Below are 23,409 nucleotides of genomic sequence, written 5' to 3'. Positions count from 1 at the left end.
CCGGGGGCCCTGGCGGTGCAGGACCGGCCCTGCCCCAGGCACACCGGCCACGCCCCGGCCCCGAGGACCCTGCCCGGGGCTGTGGTGCCGTGAGCGCCCCCATCAGCAGCCGGCGGCTGCCTCACTCACCATGGAAGCAGAGCAGGAACTCCTCCCGCTGCCCCGAGCCGTTCACCTGCATGATGGACACAGGGAAACTGTGGGAAGAGGAGGCAAACACGGCAGGCGCCAAGGAATGGTCGTTCTTATCCAGGAATTCTGTAAAGGCAGGCAAGAGGCGGAGCCTCAGGACCCAGAAGGAGCCTGAGGTGGCAGCGGAGCCAGAGCTCCGGGCAGGGGGCGCACCCGGGCCCTACCCTCCAGCGTGTACTGCTTCATGTCAATTTCGTAGAATTTATTGGTTCCGATGAGGATACTGTAGTTGGTGAAGTGGACACAGCTGCAGGGCTCCGAGGTCTCGATCTCCTGAGACGGGGCAGAGAGGAGGATGTGAGCGCAGACTCGGGGTGGCCCCTGCTCTCCTCGGGCATCTATCTAACCAAGCCGTGCAGGCACTGCCGCGTGACGTGTTCCTATTGTTTTCACACCAAGCGCATTCAGTCTCTTCACGTCCCTCACAAGGACCCACCATCCTTTTGCTACCTCTGGGTTCTATGCAACCTGAGGCTAAGAAGGTCAAGTTGCAGCCAAAAAAAGGGTCAGAAACACCATTTCAATGAAAAGGTAGCATTCAAAGAGAGAGCTTTAAAACTATGACATTCTAATCAGAAGAAAGAGCCTGGAGGAATACACCAACAGTGGTGGTTACAGGGAGTGGTTCTAGTTTCCTTCCTTTTCCAAGCTTCTAGGTTTCTATTCTGAACCTGTATCACCTATATCATTGTTATCATTACTGAATTATCTCATCTATCTGAATTATCTGCTTCCTAATTACTTCCACTTGTTTTCAGGTCAATCCTAATGGCTTCAAAAACCTAGGCATGCTTATTCCAAATGATGGCCAGGAATTATAAAGAAGCAGTGATTTCTGGGAGTTTTCCTGAAGTTAACAGTTCAAACTCTAATCAGCATTATCCTCACCACTAAATATTTATTGGTCACCTACTAAGTATGAGGAAACTAGTATAACACAGGGAAACGTTAGGGAAAGTCAAACTTCAGTTTTGGTCTCAATTTTGTAACCTAGGATCTTGGCCAGCCTCAGTCATCTTACCTGAAAATTAGGGATCATCACCCCTGCGTCTCACAACTGTTGTGAAAAGTGTGTGAAACAGCCAGCTCAGTCTCTGGTACCAGTAGGTGCTCAATAAAAATGCAAACTAAACAAGAGCCTGCCCCAGATGAAACAGTTTCTCTAACAGGTAACAACCCTTATATATTCATCCCTCCTTTTACTTTTGAGACTAATCACGAAAGCACCTGAAATATATCAGGCTTATGATGGGTGGAACATTCCTAGGCTAGGGACAAGAGACAGACAGCCTTCTCCAGAAGCAAGGCAAATGCAGTGATCTCACGGATAGCTGTCTACACCGCAGGCAACATCACAACCCACTGCTCCGAGGAGAACCAGCTCCCGAACTGCGTATCAAAACACAGCTAGTTGGGGACTTCCCTGGTGGCGCAGTGGCTGAGAATCTGCCTGCCAATGCAGGGGACACGGGTTCGAGCCCTGCTCTGGGAAGATCCCACATGCCACGGAGCGACTAGGCCCGTGAGCCACAATTGCTGAGCCTGCGCGTCTGGAGCCTGTGCTCCGCAACAAGAGAGGCCGCGATAAGGAGAGGCCCGCGCACCGCGATGAAGAGTGGCGCCCGATCGCCGCAACTAGAGAAAGCCCTCGCACAGAAACGAAGACCCACCACAGCTATAAATAAATAACTAACTAAAATTAAAAAAAAAAAAAACAAACACACAGCTAGCACTGGTTTTTCTAAAGGTCATTAATAGAAACTTTTACGATCTGAGAAGGAGTCTGGTAGGCACCACCAGGGGCTTCTAGCTCCTCAGAGAGATCTTCCTTTCTTCTACTGGTTCAAAAGAGATGTCTCCTCCATCGGCCACCTTCCTTTCTCTCCCTTCACAAAAGGCTGAATTCACTGGGCTGGCCAGAGAGGCAGCTCACACACGCGGGGGAGGACAGCGAGAGGGAAAAGTGTAAGGATGGGCCGCTCTGGAGCTTTCTCCAGGGAGCAAGACAGCCTCCCGCTCTCTCTAAGGAGGTCACCCAGGCCGAAGGGCCCAGGCACACACTACTCCCCGAGACAGCACCTTCCCCACCTGCTCGCTGCGAGAGCAGGCGCGGCCAGGCCTGGGACTTACTTTCCGAATGCAGTACTTGCTGAGGTTTTCGTTGTAGCGGAGAATGACAACTTTGTTGGGCATGGCCGCACAGATGCAGAGCCCGCTCTCAATCTGAAAAGCAGTTGAGGGGGGAGGGGGGACGGGGAAAGAAAGAAAAAGAGCGTCACCAGTGTGTGCACTGGCTCCGTGGCAAAACTAGGAAAGGAACCTCAGTTGAGAGCAGGGTCTCTCAAGCCTGGCACTATGGACACTTTGGACCGGGTCATTCTCTGTGGTGAGGGGCCATTCTGGGCACTGTAGGATGTTTAGGAGAAACCCTGGGCCCTGCCCACTAGATGCCAACAGTGCAACCAACAGTTGTGTCGAAAAGCAACAGAAATTTAACCCAGTTTGAGGACACACGATTTTCAAGGTCAAATCAATCAGCCCTGTGGGCAGAGGAGCCGTGAAAATTTCAAGAGCACTTGCCGGCTGAAGCCCGCAGGGGCGCTTACCTTGCCGGCAGCAAACAAGTGGCAGCCCTTGACGGCTTCGAAGATGTTGGGTGAGATGTCCGGCTGGGCGGGAAGGTGAGACTGTGCGAGGGACTGTTTCACTTTCTTCACGTCCACGAGACACAGGGCCCGCTCTTCTCCTGAGGGGACGGGACAGCAGAGACACAATGGCGGTTCTCGTTCTCTCCCGAATAAAAGCCACGCGAGGCCATGCGGAGGCACTGCTTTCCACAAATTCCCATAAACATAGTTTAGGTCCAAGTTTTAGATCTAAAAGGAAAATATCTGGCCTCTTGGTCAAGATTCTGGGAGGAAAACAAAAAATTCTGCAGACACAAAATTGGAGAACGTGAACGGAATATTCAAACATGCTCCCCAGCAAAGTCAAAGAATGGGTAGGGGACAACAAAACAGTAGACGTGGACTAATCCAGTATGTGTCACGAGGGACCACAGGAAGGCTGAGGGTGGTTCCACGTTCAAGGAGACGAGGGAGACCTGAGTGAGTGCAGTGCGTGGTCCTGGACTGGATCACAAGCCGGGAAAAAAATAAAGGACGTTACTGGAGCCACAGGTAAAAGCCAACTATGGGCAGTACAAGAGAAAATGGGAGTAGCAACGATTAAATTCCCTGAATTAAAAAGTGAAACTATTCTATAGGATGCTATAATGGCGGATACATTGTTACCCATTTGTCCAGACCCGCAGAATGTGTAAGAGTGAGCCCGAATGTAAACTGTGGACCTGGGGTGACAACGACGTGTCGGTGTAGGTGCACGCCGGCGGGGGACGCTGACGGAGGCGGCGGCCTGCGCATGCGGGGCAGAGGTATAGGGGAATTCTCCCTACCTGCTGCTCAGTTTTGCTGTGAACCTAAAACTGCTCCCAAGAATAATGTCAAGAAGGAAGGGAGGAAAGGAAGGAAAGCAAGCAAAAAAAAGAAACCAACAAAACAAGCCAGCAGAGGAAAAGAGCTGAGAGACCAAAGAAAGCCAGTTCCTGACCATATTACATCAGGATCCGGCCCCTGGATCCAGCCGGCCAGGCCTGAATGAGACCTGACTGTGGTTGTTTTGATCATGGAGCCAATGCATTATTGTTTTCCCCTTAAAGAAAAAAAAAAAAAAAAATATATATATATATATATATACACACACACACACACACCACACATATATATAGTACCACTGATAAAGAGGGGGAAAAAACCCTTCCTGCCATGGGTACGTGAGAGAATGGCCTTGTTCTTAGGTGACTGGCTGAAGGATCCAGAGTCACAGCTGCCACTGACTCTCAGGTGGTTCAAAATAAGTGAGAGAGAAAAGAGAGAGAGAGAGAGAGAGAGAGAGAGAGTGTGTGTGTGTGTGTGTGTGTGTGTGAGAGAGAGAGAGAGAGAGAGAGAGAGGGAGAGAGAGAGACAGAGAGAAGGGCGGGGGAGATGTGGCAAACTGCTAATGAGTCGTGCCCGCAGATGAAGGGTGTCTGAGACCAGGGAGGAATGGGAGGCGGGCAGCGGGGCGGGCCGGCGCTGAGAGGGGGCCGCGTGCGAGCAGAGCGCGGGGGCGCGGCGCCGACAGGACGCAGAGGGAAGAGCCGCTCTGCTCCAGCCTGCCCCCGGGAGGACCTGTCTCTGCGTCCGACAAGCACATGACCAATCCTTTCCCTCACAAGTGAAGGAAAAGCGCCGTGTCCTCGGCCTCCCACCTGCGATCATGAGGAGCTTCTCCAGGTCCTTGATGATGTAAATCTGGAAGACTGCTCCGATCCCTGGGACGTGGGTGAGGGAGTTCTTCAAGACATTCAGCGCGTACAGCCCTTCCTCGGTGCCCACCAGCACCACCTGCCGGGGTGCAAGTCCCCAGGCAGAGCGTGAGGGGGGGTCACGTCCCCATAACCAGCCCCGACACAGCCGACGGCGCCCCAGAAAACATGGTCACCTGGTCGCTGAAGGGCAGCGTGCAGTTCATGTCGAGCCGGTCATCGCCTTCCAGTTTCAGCAGCGAGTTTCCAAGCAATTTCTTTTCACATGAGAAAGAAAAAGAGAGAGAGAAAAAAGAGGACACGGTGAGCTGAACTGTTCATGGCCGCACCGTCCAGACAGACAAAAGCAAGAACGGAGACAAGTTTCATGCCAGGAAGGAGGGCAGGTTCCTCCTGAAGACGCTCAGAAGCACACATCTACTCGTGGCTTGCCGCGTATTTTGATCTGAGCTCAGAAGGCAGGACGTGAATGTTATCGGTATCTCTGGGGTGGCTGTTAATTAGTGTCGGAGCTGTAACTCAGTTCGGAGGCAGAACTAAATGAGTGCAGGAGACGCAGAGAGTCTGTGACACGAAACAAGCCGAAGCTGAAGGACGTCCCTGCCAAGGCTTAATAGGCCACATGGACGCTCCTGCCCCTCCAGGTGGTGGCACCAGTGCAAAGCCCAGTGTCAGCAGCAAACCAACCCGCTTCTGAGTCTCTTTACCTGAACCCACGCGGGCAGAAGCTCGTAGGAGGTACAGTCAGGGCCCTATTGTACACACATGGATGGGGCGTTCAGTAAAAGACTCACACGTGGGACAAGGAGATGGGTCATCAAAACAGGTTTGCCCCACGAGCAGGAGACTCGTGGTTAAGGATTTTCCGATTGCTTACACTTAAAGTGTTTATTAGGAGCTAAGTGTTTGAAAAGAGCTGTTGGGTCTTTGGTGGAGCAAACACCAGTGAGTGATGAGCGCTGTTTGTATCCTGGAATGTTCCAGGAGGAGTGATGCCAATCAAGGCCCACCCACATCTCTAACGTCTTCAGGAGAAGTAGGATTTCAGACCTGCCTTCGGAAGAGCAAATCACGTAAAAGCAATTGAGCAGGTTATGAAAAGCCTTCCTGAAGGAGACACGGCTGTCGGCAGCCTTTCGTGCCGCTTCACGGCCAGCGTGCTCGTAACGCAAGCCTTCAAACCACATAAACGCTTACGGGTAAACGAGAGAGAGGATTTCCTTGTAAGTACATTTGCCCTGTGCTGCCAGAACCGAGATGTGGTGCGCCCTGAGGGCTGGCTAAGGGGGTCGACTCCCCCATTCTAGAAGGCTCTGGGGGTTGGAGGGGGACCCGCGATGCCGGCCAAGCCGCCTCGAAGCTGGATCTCTGTCGGCACAGAATCCCGGTCGTGACAGCCTCAAGCCACCACCCCTCAGAGAGGGAGGCCAAGGGGAAACACGGCAGCCGACGGGACTCCCACCAAGTCTGCCCGCTTTACAGAGACAAGCTCCGGCGCCCGTGTGCATACTCACAGCATCGGCTTCTGCCTTTTCCCTAGACACTCTCCCACCTGCGACAACTGACTCTAAGGCGGTGACCCAGCGCTGCTTGTCGGGAAAGCTGGGAGCCAGCAAGTAGAGGGTTCTCCCGGGCCAGCAGGTGGTGTGCGGGTGAGATTCCATCTTCAGCACGTAGGGGACATCTAGGAGATTCCACAGAGCACAGGGTCGAGTTGGCCCACCGCCGCCGGGAACAATGGCCGAGGCACACCTGAGTCCCGGTTACTCAGCAGAAGCGGGGGCCGGGGAGCCTCGTTCGCAGGCTGATCCACCACGTGCCCCCTCCTGCCCCTGCTGACGGACCCAGCCCAGCCCAGTCCAGCTCAGCCCACCTCCGGGGGCCCCGCCGCTCCGCACCTGCTTTGGCTGTGTTTGCGAGTTCAGAAGCACCAACGGCGCCATGAATAGACACGTCCCCGTCGGGAAGGCACAGCTCAAATTCTTCCACCGGCCTCTGTCCAGCTTGGTGCAAAGAGGAAGGGCAGAAAGAAAAACAAAAGAACAGGAACAAGAACAGGAGGAGACGAGAGGAAAAGAGAGAGACGGAGTATGCGGTGGACAGAGAGGCGCACGAGGACAGAGGAGGGAAGAGATGGGCGGAGGAGGCGGAGAGGGAAGATAAAAACAAAAGTAAAGTGCGTCAGGTGAGTGGCACAGTCAAATTTCGGATGACGATGCGGATTTATGGGTTAGTTGGCTGAGGCGGAAGTTCTCGGAAGGTGTATGAGCAGGTGGAATCTTCAGGGCAGCGCCCTGCAGGGTCTTCAGTGGGGAGACCTATAGACGTGAGTATCGTACCAATAACCTTCAGCGCAGTCATTTGGGTTTTAATTTTCAAAAATGGAAACTTGTAGAAGGCTTGCAACGCAGTCCGGAAAACAGAGCCTTCACGCCAAGACTAGGAGACCTGGGCCAACCGCGTGCAATGAGATTCCCCGAGCTATTAATTTACCTTCTCTGGCTTCATTGTCGTAAATGAGGACTTTCGAGCCCTCCAGGACGATGTACTTCCTGTCCCAGCCTTGCTGTCCTCGTTTGTTATTCCTGGGCAAACAGAGATGGGAAAGAACTGTTTGAACTCAGAAGAGTCAGGCAGGGGGAAGGGGTGGGGAGGCGAGGGAATCCCGGTGAAGATGCTTCCCTCGAAAACGTCGGGAATGAAGTGCAGGGGCAGGGGAAAAAAAAAAGCTTCCTTATCCCCTTCTGGGTTGTAGGCTGGCCTCAGAATTCAACTGATGTAAGACACATGACAGGAGAAAAGCATACACGTTTTATTTTATGTGTACGTGGGAGTCTCCACAAGAAAATAAAGCCCCAAGAGCCGATGGGCCCAAGTGCTTATATACTACGTGGAACAAAGAGCAGCCAGTGTGGAAAGGTAACAGGGTCTGTGTGCACAGATTTCTCTCAGCTGGCCTTGCCCCTTGCTCCGGGGATGAGAATGCTGCTTTCCTCCTGGTACAGGAAGAGCAGCTGTTACATGGGAGTTTTATCTCCTGCTTTCCGGGAGAGAAAGGGGAGGTCAGAGTGTCGCTCTTGCATCTGCTGTTTTCCCAATGCCTTTAGCTCAGAAGTATCCTTACCCCAAAGCGGCCTGTTCTGGGCCGGCACATCCTGCCGCCCTTCACCAGACCCCACCCCAGCCCGAACTGCCTTGCAGCAATACCTGGGCACCTTCATCCACCCTTCCAGGTGCAAGCCGCTGCTGGGCTCCTTGGTCTGGAGACCCGGGGAGTTCATTTTGTCACGGCAGAAGGCCTCAGTGAAGTGCGTGGCATATTCGGCTGGCAGGCCACAGGTAGCTGGCAAGCACGTGGAGCACTTGGGATGACACATGACCTGACATTCTAGGGAAAAGCAGTGAACAACCTGAACACACACTCGGCTGATGCTGGACCATTCCCTGCCTCTGCCGGCCACCCCTCCGCCTGGCCCGTCCGTCTGGCCCCGCCATCCAGGGCATCCCTAACCTCCCCAGGAGCCAGGCCCCTACGGAGAAGAGGAAACGAGGCAGCCAAGCACTCTCGACCCAGTTTTCCTGGCTTCTCCCGGGCCGCCACAGACAGGTGTGTAAAACACATCTGCACATTTCCCTTGGAGCCAGCACACAGCCTAAAGGCAGGGAGAGACTAGCCTGACAGAAAGGGGGCTGGAAGCTCACAAAGCCCAAGGCATTTTGCACAGGGGGTTGGAGACATGAGCTGACAACACGTATAAACTCCCTCTTGAACAGGGGGAAAACAGTGTCCTCCCACTGAGACTAAAAGCTTGAAAATGAATGCACTACATGATGAGGAATTTAAAAAGGAAAAAAAAAAACCCCACCCCCATCGGACAGAATCTTCGGTGGAGATGCACAGGCGCCCTCCCCCCACGCAGAGCAGCTGCTCTCACCAAGACACTTGGATGCCTGGCGCCCGAAGTGCACGGTATCCAGACACACGGCGCACTGCGTGGCTCGCATGTTCAGTCCTACGTTGAACCGGTGAGGAATGTTGTGGTGCATGCGCTCCTTGAGACGCCGGCTGAATTCTGGAGGAAAATGTTTTCAAAAAAATCATTAAAGTGCTGCAAATGATACCATCAAGAAAGTGAAAAGACGCCCCACAGAACAGGAAAAATGTTCGCAAATCATCCCTCTGACAAGGAGCTTGTAGATAGAATATAGGAAGAACTCTTATGAAGCAATAGGAAAAAGACAACCCAATTAAAAAATGGGCAAAAGATCTGAACAGATATCTCTCCAAAGAAGATAAATAAATGGCCGAGAAGCACAGGAAAAGATGCTCAACGTCATTCATCATTAGGGAAATGCAAATAAACACCACAGTGAGATATTAGTTCATGCTCGCTGGGTTATCCAGACTCAAAAATAATGGAAAATGCATGTTGGTAAAGACGTGGAGAAATGAAGGTCCTCATACGCTGCTGGGGGGAAAGCAAATCGTGCAGCCATTTTGGAATCCAGTTTGGTCGTTCCCCATAAAGTTAAACACAGAATTACCAGATGGCCCACCAATTCCACTCCTAGGTCTGCACACCCAAGAGAACTGAAAACATTATGTAGCCACAAAATTTGTGCACAGATGTTCACAGCAGCATTACTTATGATAGCCAAAACATGGAAACAACCTAAATGTCCATTGATGGATTAATACAGAAACAAGATGAGATAACCACACAATAGAATATTATTCAGCAGTTAAAAAAATGAAGTACTGATAAATACTACAAGATGGATGAATCTCAAAAACATTATGCTCTGTGAAAGAAGCTAGACACAAAAGGTCATACGTGGTATGACTCACTTATAGGAAATGTCCAGGATAGCAAATCCATGGAGATAGAAAGCAGACTGGTGGTTGTCAGAGGTTCCATGAAGGGGGAAATGGGAAGCAACTGCCAATGAGTATAGGGTTGTTTTGCTTTTTGGGCTTTTTTTTCTGGGGGGGGGGGGGGGGGTGGACCAAAAATGTTTAAAAATTAGAATGTGATGGTTGCACAACCTTGTGAACTTACTAAAAAACAATGAATTGTACATTTCAAACAAATGAATTGTATAGTATGTGAATTATATCTCAATAAAGCTGTTAAAAAAACATTAGAGCACGTTAGTGATGGATTGTAAAATTACTTTAACACTAACAGATGTGTCTAGATTTATATGAACCAAATTAAAATCACCATTATCTGGTTATTAGGAATTAGGTTTTATTTAAGAACACATCACTGGCAGCAGACTGTTAATACAATGGCATAGATATTTGTGAGCATAGAGAGACATATGCTTCTAAATCAGTTTATTTTAGTCATAAAAGGTTTGTTTTCCACATGAGATCATGGATCTAGAGCTTTTCAGAATCCAGTTTAAAAATCACTATTCTGAATTAACGGAATTTCTGGTTATTAAATACATAAACTGACTGAAGAATTCTCACTTCATGCCCAGTTCTTTCATGAATAACCTCCTTTTTTAAAAAACCCAACTTTTAAGCCTCAAACAACTGACTCTTACATTTATAGTCCAGTCAGTTAAAATTAACAAGATTGATTTTTTTTTCCATTTAGAAGGCCCCCTTCTCAATAGTATAGACCTATAGACCTAATAGACCTAACTAGCTAAAGGCAGCTTTAAACAGAAGAATTCAGGATCCGTATTTCTGAATCCAAATTGATTTCTCCATATAATGCCATCCCTATTCCTTTATCAGAAAGTCATGAGGAATAAATAACATAAATGCACTTTGAAACTGTGAACAAGCCACGCACATGAAGGAGATGCTTCGAGTATTCCAAACTACTCAGGGAGCTGCTCTATGCAGCCTCATCGAAGGACACGGGGGCCAGAAATGATTTTCCTCTGTGTTACCAGGTCCACTTTGATGACTTTAAGAGTGAAGCTCTTTGATTCAAAGTGTTATGTAAACATAGGAAACGAGATGACATCATCGCTGAAGAAAACAACGACAACAAAATCCCATCGAGATTGGCAGCTAAAGTGGGTTGATAGTGGGACTTCCCTGGCAGTCCAGTGGTTAAGACTCCACGCTTCCACTGCAGGGGGCATGGGTTCGATCCCTGGTAGGGGAACTAAGATCCCTCATGCCGCGCAGCGCAGCCAAAAATAAGAAAATAAGATAAAGCGCGTAGCTGGTGATACCCTGATATTAAACCACAGCTCTACTCCACTCTCCGTATGACTTTCCAAACCACCTTCCTTGGCTTTTTTTTTTTTTTTTTTTTAAGTCCTTTCCATCTCTAGGTGAACAGAGTACTTTTGAGCCCACAAAGAAAACTCCTCACACCCCTGGGATAAATGGGCACAAATTACCAACTTTCAAAATGCACATAACCTTTAACCTGATTCATTTCCCAAGAACTTATCCTAGCACCCACAGAGCTGCAGGGTATTCACTGCAGGGTACGTATGGAAACAAGGAATTGGAAACAACCTAAATGCCCATCAACAAGGGTCTGGATTAACAGGTGAATCATATACCTCCCACCATGGAAGACCACGCAGCCCTCTAGAAGGACGGGGTCGATCCATGTGTGTCAATACGAAACTGGCTAAGACAGCATTTTAACTAAAAGAAGAAAGATGTTCTGCAGTGTATAGCAGCAGCCCCCAACCTTTTTGGCACCAGGGACCGGTTTCGTGGAAGACGATTTTTCCACGGACCGGTGCGGGGGGTGGGGGGAATGGTTCGGGTGGTAACGCGAGCGACGGGGAGCGGGGATGAAGCTTTGTTCGCTCGCCCACCACTCACCTCCTGCTGTGCGGCCCGCTTCCTAACAGGCCACGGACCGGTACCGGTCCACGGCCCGGGGGTTGGAGACCCCTGGTGTAGAGCATACTGGGCTATGATATTTACGAAAGACGAAAGGACTGAGAAAAATATGTTATTTTCTCCTGCCTCTTAAAGATGATTATATAAGACACCTGCATAATACAGACATGCAGTTACGTGCATGAACGATGGCTGGAAGGGCACAATGGCTGACTCTGGGTAAGGGAACCGGGGTGGGGAGAAGGCTTACTTCTTACTCTTTATCCTTTAGTGTTATTACTTGTCATTTTCACCTTAGGTCTGCATTTCTCAGTCCATTTTAAAAAATGTCCAGTGGCCCCTTTTGAGGACATACCCTCTGGAGTCGAAGACTCCTTCCTGCGGCTGGACGGCGGGGCGAGCAGGCTCAGGGCGCTGGGCTGGTGCTCGGGCGACCGCACGATGGCGGACATGGCGATCTGCTGCCTGGCGGTGGCCGGCGTGGACGGGTGCGGGTGGTCTGCGGCTTTCCGGTGGGCAGCTGGGGAGAGACGGGTCCAATGCCTTTCGGTTAGCAGGGTCCCCGAGAGGCCCCAACCAAGTGGACCGCCCCAGGGGCTGGCTATCAAAGGCCCGAGACCAAAAGGACACACAGGGTGCCCAATCGGCAATGCCGAGGATGCCGTGAATCGTTCAGACGTGGGATGTCTGGGCTGTCACCACGAGGCTGAACTAGTCTCGGCCAATCTCCTTGAGATCGGTCCTCTGCCTCGTCCACTGCACTTGGCGTCGAGGGCGCCCGTACCTTCCTCCCGGGCGGAGCGGAGCTCGATGCGGGTCTTCTGCAGGGCTTCCTCGAGCTCCGCGCAGCGAGCTTTCTCCTTCTCCAGAGCCACCTTCAGCTCATTGTACTGCAGAGGAACCTGTGTGGGCAAAGCAGGGTCCTCTTTCCGTCGACTAAATAAACCCTAGCAATGGAAACAGAGATATCTCCTAACTCCTGGAAATTGGCACTGGGAACTTGTGAAAGGAACTCTGCCTCGGGAGGAGCAGACCATGGGAGCCGGGCGCATACTCACTGCAAGCGGGTTTAGTAAAAATGGCATGTGAAGGGGGAGGGGGGGACCGAGCCACAGCCCCTCCCAGCCAGCTGGAAAAAAATTAGGGGCGTGGAAGTTTTCACCGAGAGGGTCAGAGATGCTTGAATTGCCACCACCTCTTCCTTTAGCATTCCCAAGAAGGAGAGCCATTTCCTGAGCCTTTACCCTCAAAAAATGGAAGTGGAGGATGGAATCAGGAGAGATGGTTCAGAAATCACTCTTGCCTTGAATTTGTCTCATGATGCTTAGTTACAAGACACAGAGATGAGTATTTTTTTTTTTAAAGGAAGCAAAAAAAAAAAAAAAAAAAAAAAAGGAATACTAAAATAATGTCACCACAATGGGCTTATGCAAAAAGCATGCAAATGGAACATGTATTGTACATGGGAAAGAAAAGTATAACGTAGGGTAATGGGAGTGAAAACTAACAAAAAAATACACGGACGCACCCTGACTACATCAAGTGACAGATAACAGTCCACTGATAAAATAAAATAGATTCAGTATCATCAGCACAAACAGGCACGGTCACACAGCACACAAGGAAAGCCTCCTCCACAACCACCGCTGCTGCTCTGGTCCCTTCCCGTAAAGAGAACAATGGGACCAAGAGGCCGACCGCCTCCTTCAGCCCGCTCCCCAGCATCCTGTCATCGGAGGCCTTCCCTGTACCACCGCCAGTGCTACTCTGGCATCTGGGTGCCTTGGGAAGAAGCTTCAAGCTCCTTAGAGACCTTCTTGAACTGAGAACACAGGACCAAACCTTCAGGCGTTCAGGGAAGCAGGCTTTGGGCTTATTGAAAACCTTCCCATGTGTGCCTATGTATCACCCCGTCCATGTGTTTCTTTTGGTCATTGTTTTCAATTTATATGTTACAATTTTAAAGAGATGGAGCCGCACCCCGTGGAAGGGACAGCTATCCAGTCAGACACTTTGGGCAGGTCACGTCAGCTCTCCGGGTCCCAGTCTCTTCTTGAGCCAATCAGAAGGACTGAGCAGATGATGGCTAGTTTTTCTGGAGTCCCGTACACGTGACCTGAGAATCCTTCTACGGCCCCATACCGATGACCTATTAAAACCTCTGGAATCCTATCCCCATGACCTAAGAACCCCTCTCTGTCTAGAATCCCATACAAGTGACCTGTAATCTCTCCAGAGTCCTGTACATGTGAGCAGGGAACCCCTCTGGAGTCCAGGACGCTGACCTGAGTATAAACCTTCCTCTCTGCTACCTTCCCCACCCCAGCTGCCTGGGAAAAAACTATCACTGCCTTCACAGAGGAAGGCATGACAACTTTAAAGGCCATGAACACAGAATAGTGTATTACAGACTCGAGAGTGATAGCTTCTCTTGAAGAGCTATTCTGATGATCCCAAAGCCTCTTTTTCAACCCCAAACAAAACAAGACAACATGCATTTTGTTTTCTCTGATGTTCCTAGGATTATCTATCCCAGTGGTCTTTACAGAATCACCACGATTGAGCAAAACTGTCAACTCCCCGCTTTTCAAACCCTCTGACCCACCTTTTTCTTTTTAGCAGGTTGGTCCATTTTGGCTTGCAGAAAATCGATGAGTTTGGTTTGTTGAGAAATAGTGCCTTCCATTTTCACCTTTTCATGAGAATAGAGAACCTAAAATTTGTGAAGACGAAAAGCACCTCAGACACCGAAAGAAGTATACTTTTAAACTTGGTACTTTAAGAAAATAAAAAATAAAGTTGTTACAATACTAACATACGAAAAATTCAACCCAAGCTGCACTGGGCCAATCTTTATTTACTTAGTTCTGATCTTACTACCCACCATCCCCCCAAAAAAGACGGACTGAAGTACGGACAGATACGTGAAAAAGCAAAAAATAGCAAATGGCAAGTAGGAGAATCTAGAGGGTGGTCATGATAGAAATTTCCCAGCTTCTCTGAACATTAGAAAATTTTCATAATAAAATACTGGGAAAAACACACAACATGAAGATACTGCCCATCTGACCAGACAGACGGCTTTTAGCCATCATGCTTTGCCTCTGCAGACAGTTTAAGTTCCCTTTGCCAGTTCTCACCTGAATGTTCTCTAGCTGATATTCCAGATCACTCCTTTCTGTCTTCAGCAGATCAGCCCGATCTAGAGCTTCTTGTAGCCCTTGAGTCAGACGGAAAATATGACTCTTTTGCATGTCCATCTGCTGCTGTAACTTGGCTTGCTGGTGGGGAGAGAGGCAGGACAGGCTTCATACCACACACAAAGCAACGTGCTCCCTCACTGTCCCTATTACAAACTAATTTCAGACATGGCACCAAAAGTTCAGCTCATTCCGGAATGACCAATTGTCTGCTATTCCAAAATGATGCATGTGCAGTTAAAAAGAACTTGCACAGAAATCTCTGATGGCCAGCCACTCACAGGGTGCCCACCACAACAAGAAGTCCAGACTGGTGGGTCTGCCTTCCCAATCAGAGTTGCAGTTAAGGATATTTTGGTACTTCAGAGTACGGGCCATCTGAGTTGACATCTAAGGCAGTGCGACTTAATGCCATGACAGCCACGTTCTGATTTGTCCTTATTTTTTGTTTTTAAGATCTCAATTGCTGTTAAGAGAACTCACTTTGTGATTCTCCGTGTGGAATATACAAAGGGGAGTCAGGGCTTCCCTGGTGGCGCGGTGGATAAGAATCCGCCTGCCGATGCAGGGGACATGGGTTCGAACCCTGGTCTGGGAAGATCCCACATGCCGCGGAGCAACAAAGCCTGTGCGCCACAACTACTGAGCCTGTGCTCTGGAGCCTGCAAGCCACAACTACTGAGCCCACGTGCCACAACTATTGAGCCCGCGTGCCTAGAGCCCATGCTCCGCAACAAGAGAAGCCATGACAATGAGAAGCCCGCGCACCGCAACGAAGAGTAGCCCTCGCTCGCTGCAGCTAGAGACAGCCCGCGCACAGCAACGAAGACCCAACACAGCCAAAAATAAAAACAAATAAATAAATAAATTTATTTAAAAAAAACAAAGGGTCATAGCACCTCTAACTCAAACAGCGCCTCGTCAGGGTGTGGGACCAACAAGCACACCAATAGCCACAGTCGCAGAAGATATTTCTACCATGTGGGGAGGAAGGAAGATCCCAGGTTCAGTACAAGTGTTGGTAAAACCCAAGGAAAACAAAATTCTATTTAGGATATTGGAAATCGCTTTGTGCTAGAAATCTCTCTCCAATTTTTTTTACAATGGAAGTCAACCAGAAAATAGAGCAGGCTATAAAGATACTGGGTTTATGAGTCTCTTTCCTAAAATGCTTCTGTTTCTAAAAAGCAGGAAAGAGCAGCTATCCCTGACAAGGCGCTGCTTGATTTCACCCAACCCCTTGGGTCCAATCTAACCACACCACCAGTGGCCCAAATACTCCCTTCCCTGGTGGCCTAGAACCTCTGCGGCCTTAAGGACAGAGGGCTGGTAAAGAGCTATAACCATCACCACGGGAGTTTCCCAGCAGGCGAGGGCAAACCTCGGTGCCCCACTCCCCAGCCGGCCAAAGGCTACTGATGACCTCGGAATCTGCTGAAACCTCGCTACCTTATTTCTCTTCCCTCCACCGATGTTTGTCTTTCCATTTCTACTCCTCACCTGCCCTTCCTCTTGAGAGGCAGCTGATTCCCTGAGGCATCATGGTGTCATGGAAAAGAACCTGGGCTTTAGAACGTTCCAGACCCTGGTTCAAATCCTGACTTTAACTCTTATTAGTCCTGTGACCAGGGGCAGCTCATTGCCTCTCAGACCCTCAGTCTCTTCGTCTGTAAGTGGGGGTAATAACTCCCTTCACTGGGTGACACGCCGAGCACAGTCCCCAGCGTACAGCACATGCTCCATGAATCTTAGCGTTGCCTCCTTCATCCGACTTTCTTCCCTCCATCCCGTTCAGGTGCGCCCCTCTCACTTTTCCATCTTCCTTTCCTGCCCGAACCTACTCCGCCAGCCTCTCCCCATCAGTCCTCCGTAAAGCAAGACACTAACTTATGATCACCTGCCCTGTGTGCATGACCTGGAATTTCTGAATCAAACCACAGAACCCCCTAAAATACAGGGAAAGAAAGAGAGAAAACAGCTAAGATAACCTCCTCCAGGGAGCTATCTGTCCCCTGTAGCACAAATTATTACTTCTTGCAAATTATCCGCTTTAGTTTCTCTCCAGTATTTTAGGACAACACTAATTACTAGGCAGGAAGCAGAGAAACAAGTGCTAGGGACAAGAATCTGTTTGGTGACAGCCAGGCCCAAAATATTTCTCTAGAATCAACACATCAACTGTCCATTAGCTTTCCAGGAAATAGGCTACTTATTTACTACAAAAGAAAACAAGCGTGACATTTGTGCCCAATGACATGTTTTACAAAACCATTAACCTGCTTCCCAGAGAGAGGTAAATGGAGGCCGTTCCCAGTCAGTGTTAGTGTGGAAAGAGGGCTCTAGCCACGTGCTTAGATCTGTTCCCCAATTTTATGAGGGTGACAGGAACCTGGGAGGAAGCACAAAGGAACTAGATGACAGAACGAGAGCGTGAAACAACTCTGGTGGCTGGGAAGATGGATCAAACCAACAAGAGAAGGTTTAATAGGATGGTATTTTTTAAAAAACATCAACTGAATAAAGAAAAATGTTTAAAAAAAAAAAAAAAAAAACTTGTAGAAGGGCTGGTGGTGATTTAACAGATCGATGGGTGTCAGCAGAGTGCTAAAGCCACACAAAGAGCCCGGGTCATTGGCAGAGGTATTCAGAACCCAGAATGGAAGTGGAGATAGCCCACTATTCTGTGCTGTTCAAACCACAGGGGCTTCTAGAAACTCTCTTCGGAAAGATAAATCTGTCAGAAAAGAACATCCCAAACACGGAGGGACTTAAAGTGTTCCATTTAGAAAAGAGAAGGCAATATGGAGTGGGAAAGCTACAGAGATACCGAGTCAGCTGTCACGGAGATGATAAAATAAAAAGTAGTAGTTCTCTCACAGAAGCGTCACAAGGACTATAGGAGTTAATTCATGGAAAGTACTCAGAAAGGCACCTGGCACATAGTACGTGCTAATTAAACATTAATTATTTTGATTACTAGTCAAGTGATTTGATCATTAATCAATATTAACCTCCTACTTTGGTTGGAAATATGAGACTACACCCTGTTTTCAAATGTTTCGATGTAATAGAACCAATGGTTGGAAGTTATAGGCTTTAGTTTACAATAAGAAAGGACTTTCCAAGAGTTACAGTTGCCAGAAAAATGAGCTGGGATGTGTAAAGTCACTCTAAGTTTTGATATTGAGGCCAAGGTTCACCAAGGCCCACCTGTGAGGAGGGCTGGGGAAGGGACTCTCCACCCTGGAGGGGGATTAACTCGACAGGATCAGCAAGTGGGCTCTGAGCTCCGGCATCACTTCCAAGAGACTAACCGTGCCTGTAAAGGGCAGTGTGAGAAAAGCTTCTGAGCCCATTTCTGGCCCAAGAGAAAAGGTCTGGGAGAAAGATCCATGAGTGCGGTGCAAGGGCTGGGAATTTGCACTAAATGACACAAAAATTCTTTCCAACTCTGAGACACTGATTCTGACCCCACTGACAAGAATCTGCACCTGATGGAGAGGACAGCCAGGCTGAGCCCCCGGTCTCCTGCTTACAGAGGGCCCACCACAAGCCAGGATGCCAGCTGCGTTCCGGACAATAAAGATTGCTCTTAGTTTCCTAATGGTTTCGGCTGTCAGTGAGATCTGCCTCCTATTCAATGGCAGCCAGACATCTGCTCAAAAAGCCCCCTGTGAGGTGCAGAATGGAGAACTGGAAACGTTCCCAGGTAGTTTTAGAAGTGAGAACAAGGGGACTGAATCAGGATTCCAGCCTTCTCTTCCTAGTCCTGCCACTGACTCACCATGTAACCTTGGACCAAAGCACTGAGCTGTTGGGGCCAACGTTCCTCCCTTGGAAGGAAAAGAGGACAGGCGAGATCACTGATTATTTCTGTTCTTCCTGTTTCCAACAGGTGCCTCAAGTGGGAGTGTTGCCTATTCATTCCAGATAAAAGAATGAATCTATCTGACCATCATTCTCTATCTGACCACCGGGGTGATTTGTCAATTTCTATTATAATGTTCTTAGTGTCACCTTTGATGAATTTCCCACCCACGTGTGTGTATGTTTGTGTGTGTGTGTATGTGTGTGTAACTGATTTTATTTTAAAACTTTGTTGTAAAATATACATAAAATTTACCACTTTAATCATTTTTAATTGCACAGTTCCGTGGCATTAAGTACATTCACATGGTTGTACATCACCACCATCCATCTCCAGAACTTTCCAAAACTCCCACCCATATTTTTTAAAGCCTCATTCTATAAAACATTTTATATTCACCTGCAAAATTTTCACCACACTTTTCGAACTTAATAGCATAGTCATAATATTTCTACCAGCAGAGCCCCTCAGGGGCTACAGGTAGCACACAATAAAACCTCAATTCACCAGAATAGATAATCTGGCTAATTCAACCGTCAGGCTCACTATGGCTTAAACAGAACACTCTTGGAGTCCAACTTCTCGTGAAATATCTTTATAAAGTGCATTTGTCCTGATAGGTCAATTCTAATGAACAAAGCCGAATTATCAGTGATTCAACCAAACCAGGGCTTTGGTTGGGAGTGGGAAGTTGTCATCAGTTTAAACAGAGATTTTCAGAATTCTGTTAAAAGGTACAAGGTACAGGAAATAACATAAGGAATGGATTGGTTTAGGAGACCAATTTGAGCTTTTCGTTTTGTGTCTCAAAAGCAGGGCGTCATTTCTTTTAAACCGAATTAACTGGATGTTCAAAAGCCTTCATGAGATTTGGCACTCAGTGTAATCTGATCAGGTCTCTGCCCCGTGCACAAAGCTAATTACATGGTTGTCCTATCAGCCTGCAAATTTCATATACTTTGGACATAAACTGTAAAGAAGAATTTAACTCAATATCCATGTGCCTGCATATTTAATAAACTTCCACTTGGCACAGACTCGCTGTGTGCTCGACACGCCATTAAGCACCATTTGGGAGGACACAGTGACAAAGAGGACCCCGGCCTTCGTGACACATTCTTTTAACGTGTTAAACACCTTTAAGAAAGTATCCGGGACTTCCCTGGTGGCGCAGTGGTTAAGAATCCACCTGCCAAGGCAGGGGACACGGGTTCGAGCCCTGGTCCGAGAAGATCCCACATGCTGCAGAGCAACTAAGCCCGTGTGCCACAACTACTGAGCCTGCACTCTAGAGCCCGCGAGCCACAACTACTGAAGCCAGTGCACCTAGAGCCCATGCTCCGCAACAAGAGAAGCCACCGCAACGAGAAGCCCGCGCACCACAACGAACAGTCCCCGCTTGCTGCAACTAGAGAAAGCCCACACGCAGCAACAAATACCCAATGCGGCAATAAATGAATGAATGAATGAATGAATGAATGAATGAATGATATAATGAAATAAAATTTTTAAAAAAGGAAGTATCTGGTGACCACCTTACTCTTCCTTGAAAATTTCCACTTTGAAATCTGAACGCCTTAATTTGGATCTGCCCACCTGAAGACAACAGATGTTCACTTGAGAGTCCACCTGGCTCTTTTTACCCGGCGTTTGACACTCACCTCTTCCAGAAGCCTTTGTTTGAGCTCTCGTTCCGTCTCCAGCTTCTGTTGTAAACTTCGGGCGTTCATTTCAAGCATGGCGTGTTTCTTCTCCAGGTCATTGAGCTGGACATTTGGAAAAAATTGGCCGTGATACCACATTTAGTAATGTTAGACGCTAACAACTTTTGCAAATATCCACAAACCTTCTCAGGTAAAGAATAATCAAGTTCTAAAGGTCGGAACATAAATACTGGTTTTTTAAGAGTATATCACAAATGTCCATGTCATAGATAAGCCTTACGTGTGTTACTCTATGAGGAGAGAATATTATTTCTAAGGGATGGGTCATATGTAGAGCAGTGACAAGTTCTAGGAGGATGACTTCTCAAGAATTTATTTATCTGACATGCTTTGGCTGAATTAAATAATCACATTCTGAATGCTTACTATTCGCACAGGATAATATCAGGAGCTTTGGATGAAAGGACAGACAAGCTCTCTCAAGGATCTTACATCAAGTCACAAAGGCAGAGGGTGGCGCCATAACTAGACACGTATACAAATAGTGACTGCTTTGTCAGGTGACGATTTTGATAAGAGGTACGGAGAAGAGAAATTCATCCTGAAAAACCAGTCGTCAAGAGAAGATGGGGTCAGAATGTCTAGAGTCTTAAAGGATGGGTAGGACTTTGCTATAGAATACTTTAAGAACAGTCAGGTAAAAAAAATATCCTTCAAGCTAAACACAAAAGGGCTCATTTATCTCTAAATAATATATTTACTTTCCTCATGGTCAAATAATATATTTACTTTCCTTATGGTTAAAAAATGGTTAAAAAAAATAGTAAGCCAACACCAGGAGGGTTCCTGAGTAACAAGCTCTAGCCTTGAATCTGATCATTTTATTTCTATGAAATTCTGGTAAGAAAATAATCACGGATGTCCATAAAGATTTATGTTCATCACAGTGTTATTTATGATGGCAAAAACAAAAAAAATAGAAGAAGCTCAAATTTTCAACACAAGCGGAATCATTAAAATAGGTGCTTCTGTGTAATTGATGTTTCTAGAACTACATGTTCAAAAAAGATTCACTAACTCAGGAAAAGCACCTAGTTATGTGATGTTTAAAAAAATATGTAAAGCTGTTTATATAGTAAGAACCTAAATTTATAAATAAATATTTATATGTATATACAAATTCACCAAGGTAACAGTGATGACAGCTTACCAGTCATTTTTTTCCTTACTTTTCTGTGGTTTCTATATCTTCCACAATGACCCCAAATAATCACTTTTATAATCATGAAATTACAAAGTTACACAAAATTCAGAGGTTAGATTTCTACTTTATATTATGTGTGTGTGTGCTTGTGTGTGTGTGCAAAAGAGTGCGTACGTATGAGGCTATGCGTACACATGAAATTCCTCGGACCTTTTGTTATCTATAATATTGAAGCACCTATTCGAAATCTCTTTTAAGACTATTAGATAAAAATCTCCAAACACTGGTATGTCACTTTGTAAATACAGAATATGGAGTGTTACGTGGACAGAACACGTGTTATTTCCAACGTGAAATACTGAGAACCTGCACCATCCTCAGATCCTATCGTGTCCCTGGACTTAGAACCCAGAGAGGCTGAGGCTTCCTGTCACTGCAGCAACGGAATGAGCAGGAGTCCTCAACACTCCCCACTCCCCAAGGATGTTCGACATTAGATCCAAGAAGGCTTCTAGAAATCAAATGCCAGAAAGCAAGAGTGTTGTGCACCCAGATCAAAATCTCGACCTCAGGGGCCCTGACGGGCAGATGTGAGGAAGTCACTGACCGACTCTGATACCCTAGTACCTGCCCCCCTCACCCACGCTACTGGCAACAGAGGGCGTCCCACGGGGAAGCATAATCGCGCGACTTTATGAAACATGCTGACCATTGATCGCATGTGACTGTGTGTCAGGCGTACCTGCTAAAAGGAGGTGCACACGTGTATCTAAAGGGCGGGAGGACAGGGGCTGACCTTGTCGGAGAGACTCTCGGCCTTCAGCTTCTGTTCCTTGAGAGCCTGCTGCAGGGCCAGAATCTCAGCCTTGTGCTCCTTCACTGCCAGCTCGACCACCTGGCGCGACTCGGTGATCCGCTGATCGGCCCTCGCCCTGCGGGGAAACACAGGCGCGTTCAGAAGCCCCACCATCGCCGCCCTGCAGAAAGGAAGCTGGTCCAGCTCGGGCCCTGCTAAGCAACCAAACAGACTGCGGGCTGGCGAGATGCCCAACCTGACACCTTGTTCTGAATTATGTCTTGTGTTCTGACCACGTTCACAGAGAAGATGTGACCCACTTTAGGCCCTGGGTAAAAACACTCTTCACAGGTAAAGTTCCTGTGAATATATATGCACTTGGAAAGGCTGAAGGCGATAAGGCATCTTTCCAAATGCAACTGGGCTGGAAGGACGTCACAAGACTGTCACACCCTCCTACGGGAGCGGGAAGGGAATGAGGGCCTGCTGAAGGAACACAGGGTGCAGAGGGCCACACGAGGCCCCATGTGAGCAAACGCTTCCTCTCTCCTTAAAGTACATGCAAGAGGTGAAGTGTTCTGGGTGCTCCTCAAGAAACTGAAACTTGAACCTGATGGATGTATCAATATCTGTAAATAAGGTGAAAGAATAGAAAAACTGGAAGCAAACTAGAAAAATCACTGCCCCTCCCCCTTTAGGTCTTACGCTCTGCTGCGTCCACACCTGGGCTTGTACAGGCTGCTCCACTGGCAGCTCTCCTTCCCCACCCGACAAACCCAAACCTTACTCAGACTTCAAGGGTAAACTTAAAGGCCATGTCCACCATAGAACCTTTCCCAGTTTCCCTCTCAGAAGCAACCTCTCCTTGCTGTCCCCAAAGCATAAATGTACTTCTCGCCTGGCACAGCCCACTCCCTATTTTAGGCGATAAATAGCTTGATGCATAGTTTATCTCCTCCACTAGACTCTTAGCCTCTTGAAGACAAGAATTAAGAATTATATTTTACTCATCTCGGGTCCCACATAATACCAAAATAGAGGGAGGAAAAAAACGGGGGTGGGTAGCCAAGATCTTTCACAATTGCCCCTGAAAGTATACATGAAATGTCTTCCCAAGCACAGCCTATAATTACACCTTCCACGTGTGATTGTGAATTTCTTGATGCTATGGTCAGATTCCATCCCCAAAACTGTCTCTGAAGGATTCTAGAAACAGCTGGCATAAGAGCTGGACTTGCAGGTGGGAGAGAGGGGGTCTGTGTGAGGGCCGCCAGAACGTATGGTGAG

The 23,409-nt window shown here is 48.0% G+C and overlaps 1 protein-coding gene across 6 annotated transcripts in view; it reads right to left on the bottom strand.

Moving 5' to 3' along the window:
• Nucleotides 1–23,409, bottom strand: part of CIT (citron rho-interacting serine/threonine kinase) — a 168,223-nt gene that overhangs the window by 10,633 nt on the left and 134,181 nt on the right. For 4 of the 6 annotated variants that reach the window (XM_068562804.1, XM_068562805.1, XM_068562803.1 and 1 more), the window contains 17 exons: nucleotides 22,123–22,258; nucleotides 20,120–20,224; nucleotides 14,531–14,671; nucleotides 13,996–14,103; nucleotides 12,175–12,337; nucleotides 11,746–11,910; nucleotides 8,494–8,631; nucleotides 7,766–7,946; nucleotides 7,052–7,143; nucleotides 6,457–6,561; nucleotides 6,073–6,242; nucleotides 4,735–4,815; nucleotides 4,502–4,637; nucleotides 2,799–2,938; nucleotides 2,323–2,415; nucleotides 357–465; nucleotides 130–258 (listed from right to left, as the gene is read on the bottom strand). In XM_068562804.1, the coding sequence (XP_068418905.1) occupies nucleotides 130–258; nucleotides 357–465; nucleotides 2,323–2,415; nucleotides 2,799–2,938; nucleotides 4,502–4,637; nucleotides 4,735–4,815; nucleotides 6,073–6,242; nucleotides 6,457–6,561; nucleotides 7,052–7,143; nucleotides 7,766–7,946; nucleotides 8,494–8,631; nucleotides 11,746–11,910; nucleotides 12,175–12,337; nucleotides 13,996–14,103; nucleotides 14,531–14,671; nucleotides 20,120–20,224; nucleotides 22,123–22,258 (2,192 nt within the window). The remainder of the gene's footprint in view (nucleotides 1–129; nucleotides 259–356; nucleotides 466–2,322; nucleotides 2,416–2,798; nucleotides 2,939–4,501; nucleotides 4,638–4,734; nucleotides 4,816–6,072; nucleotides 6,243–6,456; nucleotides 6,562–7,051; nucleotides 7,144–7,765; nucleotides 7,947–8,493; nucleotides 8,632–11,745; nucleotides 11,911–12,174; nucleotides 12,338–13,995; nucleotides 14,104–14,530; nucleotides 14,672–20,119; nucleotides 20,225–22,122; nucleotides 22,259–23,409) is intronic. The other 2 variants (XM_068562806.1, XM_068562807.1) reach the window with 1 other exon arrangement.

Source organism: Eschrichtius robustus, chromosome 14 (genome assembly GCF_028021215.1).
Source record: "Eschrichtius robustus isolate mEscRob2 chromosome 14, mEscRob2.pri, whole genome shotgun sequence".
Lineage (NCBI taxonomy): Eukaryota > Metazoa > Chordata > Mammalia > Artiodactyla > Eschrichtiidae > Eschrichtius > Eschrichtius robustus.
The sequence above is the reverse complement of the archived record's forward strand: the minus strand, read 5'-3'. Positions and strand labels throughout refer to the sequence as shown.